We start from the raw sequence: 18,596 nt of genomic DNA on the forward strand, positions 1-18,596 counted from the left end.
TTGGTATTTTTGCTTCTCTCAGAATCCTTTGCAGTCACATTGTAATTTTTGCCGATCAGTATGTGAACTTTTCGCCGACGCACATCGCTGAATTAACGTTGATTTTTCTCCCTCCTCCAAATTTGACTTCTCTCCCTTTAATGACCTACTCCCAAACTGATGCTGAAGCTTTTTCCTGCATGATTTTTTCTAGGATTTCTTTTGTTTGATATATGTACCTTTTAAAAACACATCAGTCCAGGTTTTTGTTTGGGTTTGTCAGTTTGGGAACACTGTTACAAGGTTTGTAGCTCTGTAAATAGAGGTGGGACCTATTTTATCCACTGTAAATCAACCACTGAAACCAGTTTGGAACCAGTTTGGATATGGCAGCTGTTTAGTTTTTTTTTGCAGGAGTTTCACATTTCTGTAGGGTGCTTTGGATGGATGCTGGTCTCCTGCTGCCAAAACCAAACCCACTACTGCGTCTTGATGCTCAATAGCTACAGTACAGTAGAACCAAAGCCACAAACTTCTCAAATACACAAATACTCATATATCATATTCCATGTGTATTATCTAAAATAATGAATCATGAAAAAGTACAAAAAAAGATAAAGAAATGTTACATTTTAAAACGCACAGATAAAATCCAGTCCCCGTTTTTGGTGACCTGTCCCCGGCTGGAGCTGTCCCTGAAATTGTCCCCATCCGGCGCTGTAGGTACGGAAGGCCAGGCCAATGCTGCTGGAGAACACATTGACATTTTGTAAAGGGGCACAGTGAATGAAGTGTGGGGGGGGGGGGGGGGGGGTCACCAGGGGCCAATGAAACCGGAATCACCCTCCTTTATTATTTCATAGGTAATAACATTGGATATTTTAATGATATATTCAATCAACTTTTATTATCAGACACAAGGTCCATAGAAAAACACATACATGAACAACACTTGCCGAACAACACTCCGGCAAAATATTGATTGCCGGACTGGAAATGTCCCCGATTTTCATTTGAGAAATCTGGTCATCTTACCTTACAGCTCTACAGAAATGGTTTGAAATCCCTGTGTTTTTGTGTTCTCAGTTGTTCTTTATTCTTTAATTGAATTGATACTATATCCCTGATCTCCTCTTTTGTTTGGATTTTTCTTTGGAAATGGGCAAGAAGACAAAGGTGGACGTCTTTCTACATTTGGATCTTATGGGTATTTATTTGTGCATTTGTAAGGAAGCTAACACATTTCTAAATATGTTTGAGCCTAGTATTATTAGACACCATTTGTACATTATATAGCAGCGGTGTTTAGTGTCATAACTGATGTCTGGTATGTATGCTTTACCATTATGTGTGCTAATAAACCGTGCTTACAAATGAGTTGGGTTTGGTTTGGTTACATGCATCATGTGTGCATGCTGTTGGCTTGTTTTCTGCCTGGTTTTCTCAAATGTTGGGAAGATTTTGTAATTTATTTGCCATTCCTCCAAAATGACCAAATGACAGTTTGACAGGCTGGCCTGGTGAGCGATTGTGTCCTCTAACAGAAAGGTAATTCCGCTACATCATAAAAGAAAGAATACACCCTAAAACAGTTTAACAATGTTGAAAGATGGCTATTGGTGATGTGCTTTGCATTCCTGGGTCCACTTTGTTGTCTGGTGGTGTGTTTTTCTTATTTCCATGCATGGCCAAATGTAGACCATGTGACATCATATTGCGATTATGTCCAGCACCTACAGTGGAGTTTGATAGCAGAAAATGATTCAGCGATCTGAAACTTCGACGGTCATCAGGTTTTGGTGGCAGTCCCTCACAATCAAAGAGTGAGGACTTCTTTTCATCTAGAGCTGCCATTTTGCACCGAGGTTCAACCAGGGAGAAGGCCATCGCAGAAGACTAAGAGAGGCCAATTTCTCCACTCACAGCATAGCCTCAATAAACTAGAAATTGATAAGCCCATACAGTCACATTTGATTTCAATCATAGGACATCTAAAAAATATAGACAAAGTCAGCATGACGTCACCCATTGGTTTTTGGACTCCCGTTTGAAGCCTAGTGTGGCCACCGCCATCTTGGGGTTCTTGACTTGCGCAGCTCACGCGAGACGGCACGAGACCCGGGCGTGATCACTGGACAGGTGACCTGTCAATCACGTCCAAAACATAGTCTTTTCTATCGTCTATTTTACTCTAAACTTCACCCCCGAACAGTTGAAAGGTGAAATTAGCTATATAGACCAAAACCGTGTTTTGAACCAGGCTGTAAACATGCTTAATCCTGTTGTAAAGATGGGCATTTTAACATGGGGCAAACAGGGAACTTTTGGAGCCAGCCTTAATTGGCCAGTCGAGGAACTACAGCTTTCAGTATCACTTCCGCAGCTTCCAATGCATTGAACACAAATTGATATGTAACAAGCTTATCCGAAGGGGAATTTCTCCTTTAATTAGGCCTAATGTGTCCATCCATTACAGTTAGTATTTTTAGCTGAAGTTTCCTTTAGAAAGACATTGAACTATTAGGTCTACCTGTTCATACTCTGGGTAAGAACATCAGCTAAATAGACCTATTGTGAAATCTAAATATACAGTATGTTCAATAAGTCAGTTGTGCATTTGAAATCGTGCTGCTTCTCCTATAACGTTATTTCATATATTAATAAATTATTACAGAGTAATCAGCTCTCTAAGACCCAGATTTACCTTCTCTGGAAAGTGTCTGGTCAATAGGCTGTTAGAAAAGCAGGTGCATATGATGGAACTTTGGCGCCATCAAGCGGAATAGATTGGGTAATGTAAAAACATTGAGGTTTTTAATGGGGACACCATGATATTCCACCAACATGACCATTATGTTAGGCTATCAACACGTGTTCGTGTACTCTGGGCTACTTTCTCTGTAGGAAAAAAAATCTCGCTACCTGTTGATAATCTGGGTAGTAAGAGCATCAGCTGGGAGTTGTCTCCTTTCCTTGGGCCAAAATGTCATTATTATTATATAGGCCTAATTGTTGACATGTATTATGTAACTTGGTTCAGGGCCATCTGTCTGTCAACCAAACGCCAGTTAATTAAAGAACTCGATTAGCCCAAGGGATCAAACGACTCTCTCTCTCTCTCTCTCTCTCTCTCTCTCTCTCTCTCTCTCTCTCTCTCTCTCTCTCTCTCTCTCTCTCTCTCTCTCGCTCTCTCACACACACACACACACGCACACGCACACGCACGCACACACACACACGCACCGTCTTTCCCTCCCTCTCTCTCGTCTCGTCTGTCTACACTTACACACATGCAGAAAAACGTGCATAACTCCTACAAACACAAACAGACAACTCAGCTCACTTAACCCTCCCTACCCCCCACCCCCCACACACATCTTGATCATCACAGGCAATTAAATATAAGTAGAGATACATTTGTAAATATACAACTTAGTTTTAATAATTTTCATGAACAATCTGTTTCACTAAAAAACTACTTTTTTTTAGACATTCCCATTTACTTTTGTTGTTGTTGTTGTTGTTATTATATATATAATTATATATATTATATAATTATATATATATATAATATATATATAATATATATATAATAATAATAACAACGACAACAACAACAACAAACGACAACAACAACAACAAAGTAAATGGGAATGTCTAAAAAAAGTAGTTTTTTAGTGAAACAGATTGTTCATATATATATATATATATATATATATATATATATATATATATATATATATATATATTATTATTATTATTATTATTATTATTATTATTATTTTGACGTCGATGTTTACACAGAATGCGATGACGTTGCACAGAGCGACGACGCGGCGGCTGGCCAAAGTAAAGATGGCGGACGTGTCGGGGAGCGAGCTGTCAGAGGAGAAAGAAGCCGAAATGGAGCTAAAGAAGAGACCGAAACGGCCGTGGGACGACTTGGCCAGGTCGGGTAAAATCGGTATAACGCCAGAATTGCCCGAAACATTGGGATTTTACGATCTAAATGCTGTCAGGAGGGAGCAACGGGAGCACGCAGCCTCAGGTAAACGTCGGGTCCCCCCAACGTAATACTAGCTAACTAACGTTACAAATACTGTCATTTAGCTAGCTCGCTTGCTTACTAACTTCTCGTGCCATAATGTTTTGGGTTATGTTGAAGCAGTATGAGTAAGTATAGCAATACAATAATATACAATAACGACTCCTGTTCGTGTCAGTCAGCTGAGTCGAGCTGTCAATGTGTTGTTGACATTGACGGTTAACGTTAGCTGTAATATTAACCCGTATTAACCACCCTAAGTTAGCCATAATAACCGTCTATTGTAATTTAGGTTCCCATTCACAGAACTGGCTTGTACATGTAACATCATTTTTCGTTGTTTTTTTGCGCACACAGGGTTTCCTGCCATCTGTGAAACTTTTGAGTTTTCCCACACAGTATGCTGCAATGTAGGCTAGTAGCCTACTGTCTGAAGCACAGTACGCATACTTTTTGCAATTTGCACCAACCGCACCTATGGCAGCAACGTTATCATCACATTAGTGAAGCGCAACACTCGGTCATGATTCATGCTGTGGTACTGCTGTAGATGTGGCAGTTTAAAGCAGTGATGTACTGTAGTAAACTTAACATCCCGCAGGTTGCTGTTATTCACACAGTCCCCTGTTTGGGGCATTCACAGATTATGTTGTAATGTGTAATGGCCTCCAGACACTACAGTACCATCGATCATGATTTGACTCTGAGTCTGTACATTGCATATATTTACCATGCAAAGCGAACATCAGATTAGGCAAACGGTACTAAAAATTGCTCAATGCACAAACACTGATAGCTGAGATGGTATGCAAATATGAGCCAGAGGGCAAATTACATAATAAATGTCCATCTCGTGGCCCAGTGTGGTTGAAGCTCCTCGTTCTTCTGTCCTGGTCACCCTGTTGGTAATCCAGTCATGCTTTTGGTGCTAACTTTACTTAAGCCCCTCGGCCTGGCCCTGCACTCTCTTTTTACTTCAACCCCACAGAGGTTTTGATCTTGGTGTTTCACCCCTGATCACCAGCTCTCTGCGCGAGGTTAGACTTCAAACAGCAAAACTGTTGAAATTGAGCCCACCTAACACTGTCTGGTCAAGAGATGTCTGAGGGACTTTGATGTCATCTGTGTTCAAATGTCAACACAGGTTTGACAGGTTCTCACAGGTTGAATCCAAGCGGTAATGATTCCAAGACAGTAATGGCACCATTTGGTGAAGTTAGAATGAGCAGCACCCAATGCATCAGTGCTGTAATAAGAATAGTGAGACGTTTCTTATTAGTGAGACGTTTCTTATACCTCTTGTTATTACACCTGTTGTTGCCATAATTGCTCTAAAGTGTTTAGCATAATGATCATCACATAATCATGTATGCTTAGCCATAACAAGATATTACAATTAATACATATTGTAGGTTCATGCCAAAGTTGCAAAACATTGTTCCCACTCTCTCCAGTTAGAGAGGAGACAGTTAGCTGTGCCTGCCCTACACACTTAACTTGATTTTGCAATATTCAGCTAATGCAATGTTGTATTGTGAGCCCAGCATGGTGAATTGAACCAAATGGTGCGCTGAGAATATTGTTAAAGCCCTGAGTTTTCACCATTCAGAGAAATTTCCTTCTCTTTCACTTTGCAATCTGACACTTGCTCTCATTGTGTTGATAACCATGGCTGTAATTGTTGCAGACAGACAATGGCCTTGTGGTAACACTGTTGCTCCAATGTTGTTCCAGATCCGTCGCTGGCGCGCTTCATGTGCACAGAGCTTACCAGAGGCTACTTCCTGGAACACAACGAGGCAAAGTACAAAGAGCGCAGAGAGAAAGTTTACACATGCATGCGTATTCCCAAGGAACTGGAAAAGGTAACGTACAGGCGGTCCCCACTGATTAGAAACATCCAGACTCTGTCGCTGCCCCCCCCCCTCCCACATCTCTTTAGCTCTATCTGTCTGTCTGTGCTGTCATTCTCATAAATGCACACAAGCCATAGCCATATCAGCATTTTGCAGACCACAAAGGTCAGTTTCGGGTCTGGTTCAAACCCCAGTAAATCCTAGGCATGAACCCCCTACACATACTGTGTACACACACGCACACACTTCAGCATTTTTCCGTACTAATTATTGATGTATGGAAAACAGCAATGTAAAATAAGAAAAACGTGCTGCCGTACTGACACTGGTATATTTTGATTGTTCTTTTCTTGAGCCACCAGGTGGCAGTGTTGCAGCATGAAACTTTGGTGCCTCTTTCCAGGAATTTATCACATCTTTGCAATGTCACCCATGTTATATCCTTAGCCTATGATCCCATGGTGTTTTGCATGTACCCTGTTCAAAAATCCCGGGCCCAATTTGCTAATATTACGCTGAGAATAAGTGAGTCAATATAAGTGATTGCTTAGGGCCGAAGCCTTAGGCTAATGTCATTGCTCTTATCTGTTGGAATTTGCCTTCTTAGCTTGGGGCAACTGAGGAATGTGCAAACACAGACCTCAGTGACCCTGCTATGTCAAGCAGCCTCCCCAAGGTATCTGACAGGGCAACAGGAAAAGCTGAACCGGTTCCACCAATGAAAAGCAAACCCACCCACCAGCTCCCACAAATACTTCCTCAGTGCCTTCTTGTTTTTCCAGTTAGGAGTTAAGAAGATCTTCCCTTCTCTCAATATATCCATTCTAAAATGATACGGAAATGGCTTTTTTTATGTGGGAATTTTGTAAGGTATGTGCCTGCTGCATAATTGGATTTAGGCTTAATTTAATGTATTTCTTGTCTCATGTTTGGTGGTTATTAGCTTTAGCCTAAATTGTCCACAGATGTTCCTTATTTATTCTAGATTTTTCCTTTAAAGCAAATATCTTTGCTTAAAAGCTCTTATGTAGCTTTTACAGTTAACAACCTTTATTTTGACAACGATAAGTTTACTAGTTTAGGGCTCTCTAGTATAGTATTCTGTGTGTGGTTGCCCCCCAAACTATAATAATAATAATAATAATAATAATAATTATTATTATTATTGCTGTTGTTGTTGTTGTTGTTGTTGCAGTTGCATTTTAATTTCAATTTAGGGATTAGGGTCCTTTTTTTCCTTCTTTTTTTATGACTTGACTCAGACAGTCTCTTCGACTTGTTTCTCAAGTGACAACCAAGTTGTGAGGTGAGTTAAGGCAGTGGTCCTCAAATGGGGGTCCGCGAAAAGTTTCCAGGAAAATGAAAATAACAACTTTTTTTTTTGCAAAAGCTTCATAGTTCAATGAAAATATTGTATGCTTTAAATCTAAAATTGTTCATGGATTACATTCTAATCTAACAAACCTATCAATTTAAAAGTCAAGCACGTTACCGTGGAAACAATTAAGCTTAGCCCAGGCCCCAAAATCACAAATCAGAATGAGGGGGTCCCCGGTATATTTTCTAGGGCTGTGCCGATTCACTTATCTCCCGATTCGATACTATCACGATTCTTGGGTGCCGATTCGATTTATATTGCGATTCTTAAGTATTGCGATTCTACGATTATTGCGATTCGATATTACGATTTATTGCGATTTTTGTTTATTTTTTTCTTTTCTTTTTTCAGTTTGTTTGCTTTTTTACACTAGATTAGAACATGGGAAAAGTTGAATCATACACTAGAGACTGTATATTATATATCATGAGTAGGGCTGGGCGATATAGTTAAAAACAGGGGCGGACTGGGATCATAATTCAGGCCGGGCATTAGATACCAAGCAGGCCAGGCCGATATGGGCCAACGCGCGTGAAATTTGGGCCGTTTGAAGCCAGATTTGGGCCGTTTGAAGTCCAATTTTACAATGAGATGCACCCACTTTAACCCTGAAGTGTAATTATTACTTCAGACTAACTAATAAAGTAATAAAACCACTAGTAAACCAGTAGGCGGCGCCTGGCCTGCTGTTCAGTGAGTGGCCTGACTGCAAGCACCCAAAAAAAAAAAAAAAAAAAAATTTTTTTTTTTTTTTTTTTTATTTGCGATTATCGATTCTGGAATAAAAGATCGATCCAAAAAATCGTGACATTAAAAATCGCGATACTTAGGTGAATCGATTTTTTCCCCCACCCCTAATATTTTCTATCTTGTAAGGGGTCCTTGGCTGAAAAACATTTGAGAACCTCTGAGTTAAGGGTCCCACGCAAGACCGACCCCCCAAACACCCCAATCGAAAACAGAATTATTTCTCTAGGACTATTTTACAATTATGAAATAATTTAAGTTACTGTTATAGAATGGAATTTCACCATTCCTCATCCGCAATATGATAATTATAACAGCTTATATAAACCAAATGAATGAAACCAAGAGCCAGAAAGATGTCTTATGAAAGTATATTTAAAGCCATAACATTCTCCTATAAACTGCATTATAGGAGTGACTGAATCTCAATGTACCATCTGATCAATGTACAGAGTCCAAATATTCAGTGATGACTGACAGTTTGACATACGCTTTATACTGCAAAAGAAGGCAGAGAGAAACAGAGAGAGGAGGGGTGATGACTTGACTTGGAGCCTACAGGGCTCCTGTCTGTATCAGCAAGTGTTCCTGTCTCATGGCTGCAATGTCATGCTGAGCACTCTGAAGGCCAGAGCAAAGGGGAGAAATCTCCTGCTTGATAAGCTAGTTATGTGTCTCTGCATAGTGCAAATATGCATTTGTGAGATGTCTTATGACTAATAACTCATAGCATTAATTATGTGTATGCAATTATACTATAAACTATTGATTAGGAAATGCGACTGGAACTTCAATTTTCAACCACAGTTACTACAATAATTAGGTCTACTTTTGATTTTTTTCTTTTTTTCAATTTCAGCCAAATTATGGAAAATTCTGCACTATTCCATGTTTTACGGTTGATTCAGTTTTTTATTACCAAATTCTGTTATTTTGTCTGCGTTTTCTGCATTGCAGAAATCATAGGGCCCTAGAAGTTGTAGTATAATTTTCTACCTATCTTACTCTGTCTTGCTGCCGGACATAAAATGTACATTGCATCTTCCAAGCGGATGGATTTTGACATATGGTGTTGTACATCTTTCCAGCTGATGATCTTTGGCTTCTTCCTGTGTGCGGACGCCTTCCTGTACGTCTTCACCCTGCTGCCCCTCAGGGTGCTGCTGGCCCTGCTCCGCCTCTTCACCGTGCCATGCTGCGGCTTCAGGTAAGAGAGTATAGTCTACACACGCACGCACGCACACGCACACACACACACACACACACACACACACTCATGTTAAAAGAACAACATGAGCATGTATACAGTATATACACGCCTACATGTACAGTATGTAAAAAAAAAAACATTCACACAGCATCACACAGCATCACACAACCACCACACAACCAACAACATTTGCAACAAACATGTATACATAAATAGCACAAACAGATACATACACATAAATAACCAAAAAGTGACGGTCAGATTATTAAGTGTATTTTGTTTGGAAAACAAGCATGTTTTGTCTGAAAGTAACGTAAAACACCCATGATACCGTCTTGTTTTTGACATATTTTTAAAGGTCGTGGGGATCCAGTCAAAGACTAAAACGAAAGGGATTTATTTGACTTGAGTGTCATGTACCAAATCGGCCTACAAGACACTCTCAAGTAGACTATCTCATGTAGTCTATCTCAAGTAGACTATCTCATGTAGTCTATCTCAAGTAGACTATCTCGTGCCAGGATTGTGTTGCTGTCTTGCTGCTAACGTCAAAATGCCATTGGTGTCTTAATTTGATCATCTCTGATTTGTACAAGAGGTCTGGAAAACGAACATTTTGAGGGTGGGAAAAGTTCAGTCCCAGTGCATCTATGACAACACATTTTGTGTCGCTGTTAGAGCAACTGTCAATTCATCCTGTATACAGTGCTATTTGTTGTGAGGAGTAATCTTCTGCTATAGAGTGACTCACATTTCACACCGAACACACATTGACCAAAACTTTAAATTCCAGCCAAGGAATTCAGATCTGGGAAAAGTATGACATTTTGAAGCCCAATATGTTTAGCCAAGCAGTAAACAGAATCCAAGGTCACTAGCCCCACCCCCACCCACCCCAGCCTGTGTGATTCACCCTTTGCCTTCCTCCCCCTGCAGGGCACACACATGCCCCTACTGCAGAAGAAGCAGGTACGCTGCCTCATACTGTCAATGCTATCACTGTCCTGAATTGGATCGGACATTCACCAGCATCTCCCCATCTCCATCGTGTCTGTTAATATGTGCAGCTTGGCACCACTCATCATTCTCCACTCTCAAAGCCACAACCCGCCATATTGATCTCCCCCCCCCCCCCCCCCCTGCTCGGTACAACCGGTCTCCCACAGTTTTAGGCCTCATGCTTAGCTGGAGAGTACAGTAGTTGTTGAGTGTGCTCTTTCCCCGCCCAGATTTCTCCAGTTGCTCTACGGATTCAAAGCAGCCACTTCCTGGTCACAAGTCCGCCTCTCTCACAAGGTTTTGTATCACAGCAACAAGTCAAGCTTCCTCTTCTTTTTCTGACCCTAGTGCTTAATGCCTCGAAACGTCAGCCAGGCTAAGCTGAATGGCACACAGCGATGGCTAGCTGGAATGTAGCGCAGTTGGCTACTGCTCTTTACTGTAGTATTCATAGTATTCCCTTGATGTCACAAGCATTTTCCTACCAATATGGCACTACAATACACACGGCTGTCTGTGTCACTTGATTGTAATCACCTATTCAATTATTACAATCAACTGTTATTTTCCTACCAAGATGGCCGTGTGTGGTGATGTGACGGAATACTATCAATAGACAGCTTTCATGGAATTGTGTTGCTAGGGAACAGTTTGAAACCTAGCTTACTTCCTGTCAGCTATTGTATTAGCAAACACTGCAACAGGAAGTAAGCTAGGGGCAATTTAGAATGTTTATGTTGTCAAGTTAAAACCGTCTATACATGTGTGCTACAGAGATAATGCTATGTTGGAGATAGTGAGACCTGCTTTGCACAGGCTAGCTACATTAACAGCCAGCTGCAGCAGCTTTGCAGCTACAGACCTGTGTGTGTGTGCGTGTGTGTGTGTGTGTGTGTGTGTGTGTGTGTGTGTGTGTGTGTGTGCGCACGCACGCGCGTGTGCGTGCGTGTTACATGTAGATGTTGGGTAGAAGATGCTGTACAGGGAGATAGATGGCTTAGCCGTAGTGTCCAAAACACCTGAACAAACATGGATTATTACATGTTATACCATGGTCTGGGTGAATACTCGATTCTGATTGGCTGCAAGGTGTCCATTAAAAAGTGATATTGTACAGTGATAATGGACACCTAGCTAAATGGTCTGTTCACCGTTCATATCAATGCGCCATAGTTTCATCAGTGTTATCAGGAGAGCAGTTTGAGCTCTATACCCCCGTTAAGGGTTAATATGACAATTTTGGAACTTGAGAAAAAAATTGAGTCGGTCAAAGTAAGTATTTAAATCACCCCTGTGTGCTCAGTTTATCAAAAATAACTCTTATTTACAATTTTGATTTTCGTTTCGGAGATTTTTTAACCTCGCGTCATCAGGCTCTTCTCGGCGAGAAAGAGGAGATTTCCCTCGCTCGTGCACGAGCCCGGCCTTTGACACAGAGAGAGAGAGAGAGAGAGAGAGAGAGAGAGAGAGAGAGAGAGAGAGAGAGAGAGAGAGAGAGAGAGAGAGAGAGAGAGAGAGAGAGAGAGAAGAGAGATGAGAGAGAGAGAGAGAGAGAGAGAGAGAGAGAGAGAGAGAGAGAGAGAGAGAGAGAGAGAGAGAGAGAGAATTTTCGTTTCGGAGATTCCCTCTCCTGAGAGAAGCCGGCTCTGTTCTGGTCAGCTGACAGAAACCGGGCTCTCAGCTGTCAACTGTCAAACCTCCTGTTTACAACTTGCAGCAACCAGCAGCCAGGCGCTCTGGGAGAGCGCGCGCTGCCTCTTATCACTGATACAAATCAAGGGGTCCACCCGCTATGCACAAATCAAGTCAAAGAGGAAAAAGACGAGATCAACAAAAAGAAAACAACGCAATGGGCAGTTAACAAACAGCAACACACTGAGAGACGTCCTTGTACAAAACATACCTGGACTCCAACATACTGAAAGCAGATAGTTTTCACTCTACTCCTGCCTCGCGCCATTTACGTCTTATAAGACCCGCAGACGTTAACGCAGAGAGTTCTCTCTGCATGTCACCACATACAGCCCCCGCTGCTCTGTGTTACTTCCTGAAACTCGATCGCTCTTAAATGTTAATATACTTGGCCAATACGTATCTATCATACAAAATAAAGCAAGCTGCCAAACGGTAATGTCTTCATTTAATGTAGAACGCAAAACATCGTTAAACCCGCATTCCTGTGATAAAGTTAACGTTTGAGTCGGCTTTAAAACGGAGGGTGGTGGAATAGTGGGAGGGACTATTTTATTTCGTGGAAGACTGATTTACAGTATGAATAACAGACATTTAGCCATTTAGATTGCTTTATTTATTACACATGGAAATATAAATGACTGGTCTTATTGTTTTGTTGGCAAGTGACCATGGTATAAGCGGGTTAATGCACTTCGAGGTGTACATTATCACTTTTTAAGGGACTTCGCGGAGGCAACCATCCTCGGCTTCGCCTCGGACGGTTCACGCCTCTCGCGTCGTCCCTTAAAAAGTGATAATGTACACCTCGTCGTACATTAACCCTTACTTACTGTAACTTAAAACACAGAATATTAGTCATCATTACAAATGCTATGCTTGACCTGGTGGCTGAGCATCTGAGGTTTGGGCTTCACAACTTAACTTGACAGTAATGATCATTTCTTGATGAAGATACCTGTACTGTACAATACTTTAGAGAGTCCGACCTCTACTCTCTTCTATGTATACTCTCTCTCTCTCTCTCTCTCTCTCTCTCCTCCCCTCTCCCTCTCCCCCTCCTCTCAGTGTGAATGTAACGCTCTCTCTCTCTCTCTCTCTCTCTCTCTCTCTCTCTCTCTCTCTCTCTCTCCCCCCCTCTCCCGCTCTCTCTCTCTCTCTCTCTCCCCCTCTCCCGCTCTCTCTCTCTCTCTCTCTCTCTCTCTCGCTCTCTCTCTCTCTCTCTCTCTCTCCCTCTCCCTCTCCCTCTCCCCCTCCTCTCGGTGTGAATTTAACGCTGACCAAAAATCTTGTAAAAAAAAAAAAAAAAAAAAAGATGAATAAATAGTGATTAGGAAAGAAAAGATGTAATCTTGAAATGCATATTGTGTTTTGAGACCCTAGACTATAATAGCTCCTTTTCATGAATCACTCCAGACACGACCACTAGATGGAGCCGTAGCCTGAGGAGTGCAAACTACACTGACTGTTCAAAATCACAGGGGCATCTTCCTGATATTGAGTAGCAGTCCACATCTCAGCTGCTCTGCTTCTCTTCATCCTGATCTCCTCTGTGATCAGGATTTAGTCAGGGAAATCAATCAGGCATACTAGCTGTTTGTACAGTCAGTGTATAAGCTAGAGTAGTAGAAACACAAACTCTTCTTTTATTATGTGGCCAGTCACTCTCTGTTATGCTTTGGAGACACAGAGCCAGATGTTCTCTTCACAGCTGGGTGCTCAGCTGTGCGCCGATTCTCCACTGACTGAGACACCTGATTAATAAGCCAATTTACACCTCTTTCTTTTCTTCCTCCCTCAGCCTGGAGTTAAAGAGCAGGCTGCTCCTAAAATAGCTCACATACTGTATCTACACCTGCCAGAAAACAGTTCAGATACTGTGTCTACACCTGGCAGCAAACAGTTCAGCTCAGATACTGTATCTACACCTGCCAGAAAACAGTTCAGCACAGATACTGTATCTACACCTGCCAGCAAACGGTTCAGCTCAGATACTGTATCTACACCTGCCAGCAAACAGTTAATCTCAGATACTGTATCTACACCTGCCAGCAAACAGTTCAGCTCAAAAACTGTATCTACACCTGGCAGCAAACAGTTCAGCTCACATACTGTATCTACACCTGCCAGCAAACAGTTCAGCTCAGATACTGTATCTACACCTGCCAGCAAACAGTTCAGCTCAGATACTGTATCTACACCTGCCAGAAAACAGTTCAGCTCAGATACTGTATCTACACCTGGCAACAAACAGTTCAGGTTCAGCTCAGATACTGTATCTACACCTGCCAGAAAACAGTTCAGCTCAGATACTGTATCTACACCTGCCAGAAAACAGTTCAGCTCAGATACTGTATCTACACCTGCCAGAAAACAGTTCAGCTCAGATACTGTATCTACACCTGCTAGCAAACAGTTCAGCTCAGATACTGTATCTACACCTGCCAGCAAACAGTTCAGCTCAGATACTGTATCTACACCTGCCAGCAAACAGTTCAGTCATCTGAAACACCATTTATTTCTCTCTCTCATGTTTTTAGGGAGGTAATGTGTAAGGGGAAGCCATCGTTTGTTGTGATGGAAGATTAAACAACAACGGCCACTGTAAGTTCATTTAAGTGATGATTGGCTGTTAGAATAGTTGTTTTCTTGCCGTGTCTCATACACTAGTAAGTAGGTCTAGAACTAGTGTGTGTAGTGATTTAGCTGCAGAAGGATCAGTCTGGACTTTCCACTCGCCCCCAGCGATTTCCAGAAATTACAATGTAATTTGGACCAATCAGGGAGCTGCGCCGTAGTTGACAACGTAACCGGCCAATCAGTTTTGCCACTGGCAAAACAGTAATGGCGTCTCCCAAAGCAACGTTGAGCAGTAACGTTAACGATAGAGTAAATACAGTGAGTGCAATTGTTACAGAATTAGACTCAATAACAACAACTAAACAAGAACAAGAGTATACGCACCAGCGGAGTTTCTCTTTTGGATTGGATTTGGCGATGCTGAGTGGCTGAAGGAATTGTCTGTCAGGACAAGTAATTCCGCCCACTGAAATCGATGTGTGTGGCTGTAAGTCCAGACTGACACGTAGAGTGAAACGGAATGTAAGATCATGTTATCAGGATGGGTTTTCCCGGGCTTGTACATTGTGGCAGTGACATGTCTTCCACCTGCTTTGTTAGGTAGCCATCCATCATCTACAGATTCTTTTTGATTCTAAAAACCATAATGCGAATTTTCAACTACTGTGGCTGTCAGATAAAACAAGGGCAGCTTCGACCCAGGACCACATGCCTCATGTAGCAACAACCAGGCGACCTCATGCAACTCATGCCCATTCGAGGCATCTTTCAACAGCCCAAGTTTGCACTGATGACATCACTGATGACATCATCACCGTTCAAGCCCACATCTTTCAACAGCCCAAGTTTGGCACTGATGACATCACTAATGACATCATCACTGATGATGGCTCCGTACATGGTAGAAATTGGGTAATAAATTAAGAGTTCTTCAGACACCACTACACGACTGTCTTGGTCTCTTTCTTTACATCTCTATGAAACAAACAAATGCCAACAGACCAAAACGCCATCGCTGTCTGCAGTGTGGGGCATCTTTCAGTCGGTCAGATAACCTAATGCAACATCAACGCATTCACACTGGGGAGAGGCCATACTCCTGTGAACAATGTGGGAGCAGCTTCAGTCGGTCACATAACCTAACAAGACATCAACGCATCCACACTGGAGAGAGGCCATACATCTGTGAACAATGTGGGTGCACCTTCAATCGGTTACATCACCTAAAACAACATCAACGCATTCACACTGGAGAGAGGCCATACTCCTGTGAACAATGTGGGAGCAGCTTCAGACGGTCATATCACCTAAAAACACATCAACGCATTCACACTGGAGAGAGGCCATACTCCTGTGAACAATGTGGGAGCAGCTTCAGTCGGCCACATCACTTAAAACAACATCAACGCATTCACACTGGAGGGAGGCCATACTCCTGTGAACAATGTGTGAGCAGCTTCAGACGGTCATATCACCTAAAAACACATCAACGCATTCACACTGGAGAGAGGCCATACTCCTGTGAACAATGTGTGAGCAGCTTCAGTTGGTCACATGACCTAACAACACATCATCAACACATTCACACTGAAGAGTAGCCATACATGGTGGTGGACCTGAGGAGGGTCAAGGCTCCGGTGACCCCTGTTTCAATCCACGGGGTCAGTGTCGACATAGTGGAGGATTACAAGTACCTTGGAGTGTACATTGACAATAAACTAGACTGGGCTAAGAACTCTGATGCACTCTACAAAAAGGGGCAAAGCCGTCTCTACTTTCTGAGACGGCTGAGGTCCTTCAACGTCTGCCGGACCATGCTGAGGATGTTCTATGAGTCGGTAGTGGCTAGTGCCTTCCTGTATGCTATTGTGTGCTGGGGCAGCAGGCTGAAGGCAGCGGATGCCAACAGACTCAACAAACTGATCCGTAAGGCCAGGGACATTGTGGGGCTGGATCTGGGCTGCGGTGTCAGAGAAGAGAACGTTGTCCAGGCTACGCTCCATCATGAGCAATGACTCGCACCCACTCCACGGCGTGCTATTCAAACACAGGAGTACGTTCAGTGAGAGACTGATTCCACCTAGATGCAATACGGAGAGGCACAGGAAATCATTCCTGCCTGTGGCCATTGGTCTATTTAATGCCTCTTAAAAGAGCACCTCGGAGACGCTCAGTCTCCCTGAGACTGAGCCAGCCAATAGGTTAACTGTGCCTGGCTGAGCCACGTGTAACGTATAGGGCAAGCCGACTTAATATAAGTCCAGTGTGCAATTATGATAATTGGCACGGAATGTATACTTACTCTACGTATTTTGCTTACTTAGACATATTCTACTTATTTTTGCTTCTATCGCATTTACTACTGTTATTATATGCTATGTTCTGTGCTTATTCTGCTTATTTTGCTTAATATCGCATTTACTACTGTTTATTTTATGCTATGTGTGTTCTGTGAGCGAGCTACTGTAACTTGTCCCAATTTTCCCCTGGGGATCATTAAAGTCTTTCTGATTCTGATTCTGATTCTGACATACTCTTGTGAACAATGTGGGAGCAGCTTCAGTTGGTCACATGACCTCCTAACAAGACATCATCAACACATTCACACTGAAGAGTAGCCATACATACTCTTGTGAACAATGTGTGAGCAGCTTCAGTTGGTCACATGACCTCCTAACAAGACATCATCAACACATTCACACTGAAGAGTAGCCATACATACTCTTGTGAACAGTGTGTGAGCAGCTTCAGTTGGTCACATGACCTAACAAGACATCATCAACACATTCACACTGAAGAGTAGCCATACATACTCTTGTGAACAATGTGTGAGCAGCTTCAGTCGGTCACATACCCTAAAAATACATCAACTCATTGACATTGGAGAGAAGCCATTCTGGTGTGAACGAAGGGGGAAAAGGTTCAGTCGCTCAGATGCCCTAACATCACATGAACGCATTCACACTAGAGAGAAGTCCTAATGGAGTGACGGCTGATGGCAAACTTCAGGTCTAATCAGCTGAAGAACCACCCGTGCATCTAAACTGTTGCAGAGCACCTCCACCTCCACCTCCACCTCCACCTCCACCTCCACTATCTGCAGGAGGAACAAGCTTCTCTGTCTCATCTAAACTGTTGCAGAGCACCTCCACCTCCACTATCTGCAGGAGGAACAAGCTTCTCTCACCTCCACCTCCACTATCTGCAGGAGGAACAAGCTTCTCTGTCTCATCTAAACTGTTGCAGAGCACCTCCACCTCCACTATCTGCAGGAGGAACAACATCTAAACTGTTGCAGAGCACCTCCACCTCCACTATCTGCAGGAGGAACAACATCTAAACTGTTGCAGAGCACCTCCACCTCCACTATCTGCAGGAGGAACAACATCTAAACTGTTGCAGAGCACCTCCACCTCCACTATCTGCAGGAGCAACAAGCTTCTCTGTCTCACCAATGCAGCAAGCTCAAGTGTTCAGGTCACAACATCAAACTGGGCCTCGTTCAACAGGTACATTGTTTTATTCATCCAGGCCAACGTGATGCCAGTTGGTTTATGCAGCTAATTTAGTTATGCACGCGCACGCGCGCACACACACACACACACACACACACTGTTGGACGAGCTGAGCCTGAGTGAACTTTGCCCGACGGCAAATTTTGTTAGCATACATTGTTCATCCAATAAGTTGGTCCAACTTATTTCCTTGACAGCTAGGTCCACATTTTTCTTCTCACCAATTCTCAATGGCTTCCTTGTTTTGCTCGGGAGTGCAAAAAAACTTGAATTGGTGATTTTTTAACATTTGTTGTCTGCGCAGCCCACCACACAACAGCTTTTAGCTATGTTTAATTCAAGCAAAATAACGCTGGTGTATGGGAGTGAATGGAGCGCTTTCCCCTGTGATGGGCGTGGCCTATTTCATGCAGTGTCTCTATTCTTAGCTTTCAAGGGGCGTTACGTGCTGCCGGGAACGCCCACCTGGCGGTCAAAAAAAAACCTGTTCATTCCGTTGCCTGCGAGTCGACTCACGCTGTTTGTTCAGCCAAAGTGCCGCATAGCCTACCTGTTGTGCTATCGGTTGCACTAAACCGACGAGGAGACACGCCTG

The 18,596-nt window shown here is 42.7% G+C and overlaps 1 protein-coding gene across 1 annotated transcript in view; it reads left to right on the forward strand.

Moving 5' to 3' along the window:
- Positions 1-3,834: 3,834 nt before the first annotated feature.
- tapt1a (transmembrane anterior posterior transformation 1a) overlaps positions 3,835-18,596 on the forward strand; it is a gene marked incomplete at its 5' end in the record, with an annotated part of 34,378 nt that continues 19,616 nt past the window's right edge. The window contains 3 exons of the mRNA XM_083651687.1: positions 3,835-4,027; positions 5,759-5,889; positions 9,094-9,212. Of these exons, the coding sequence (XP_083507813.1) occupies positions 3,835-4,027; positions 5,759-5,889; positions 9,094-9,212 (443 nt within the window). The remainder of the gene's footprint in view (positions 4,028-5,758; positions 5,890-9,093; positions 9,213-18,596) is intronic.

Source organism: Poromitra crassiceps (genome assembly GCF_964638095.1).
Source record: "Poromitra crassiceps genome assembly, chromosome: 15".
NCBI lineage: Eukaryota > Metazoa > Chordata > Actinopteri > Beryciformes > Melamphaidae > Poromitra > Poromitra crassiceps.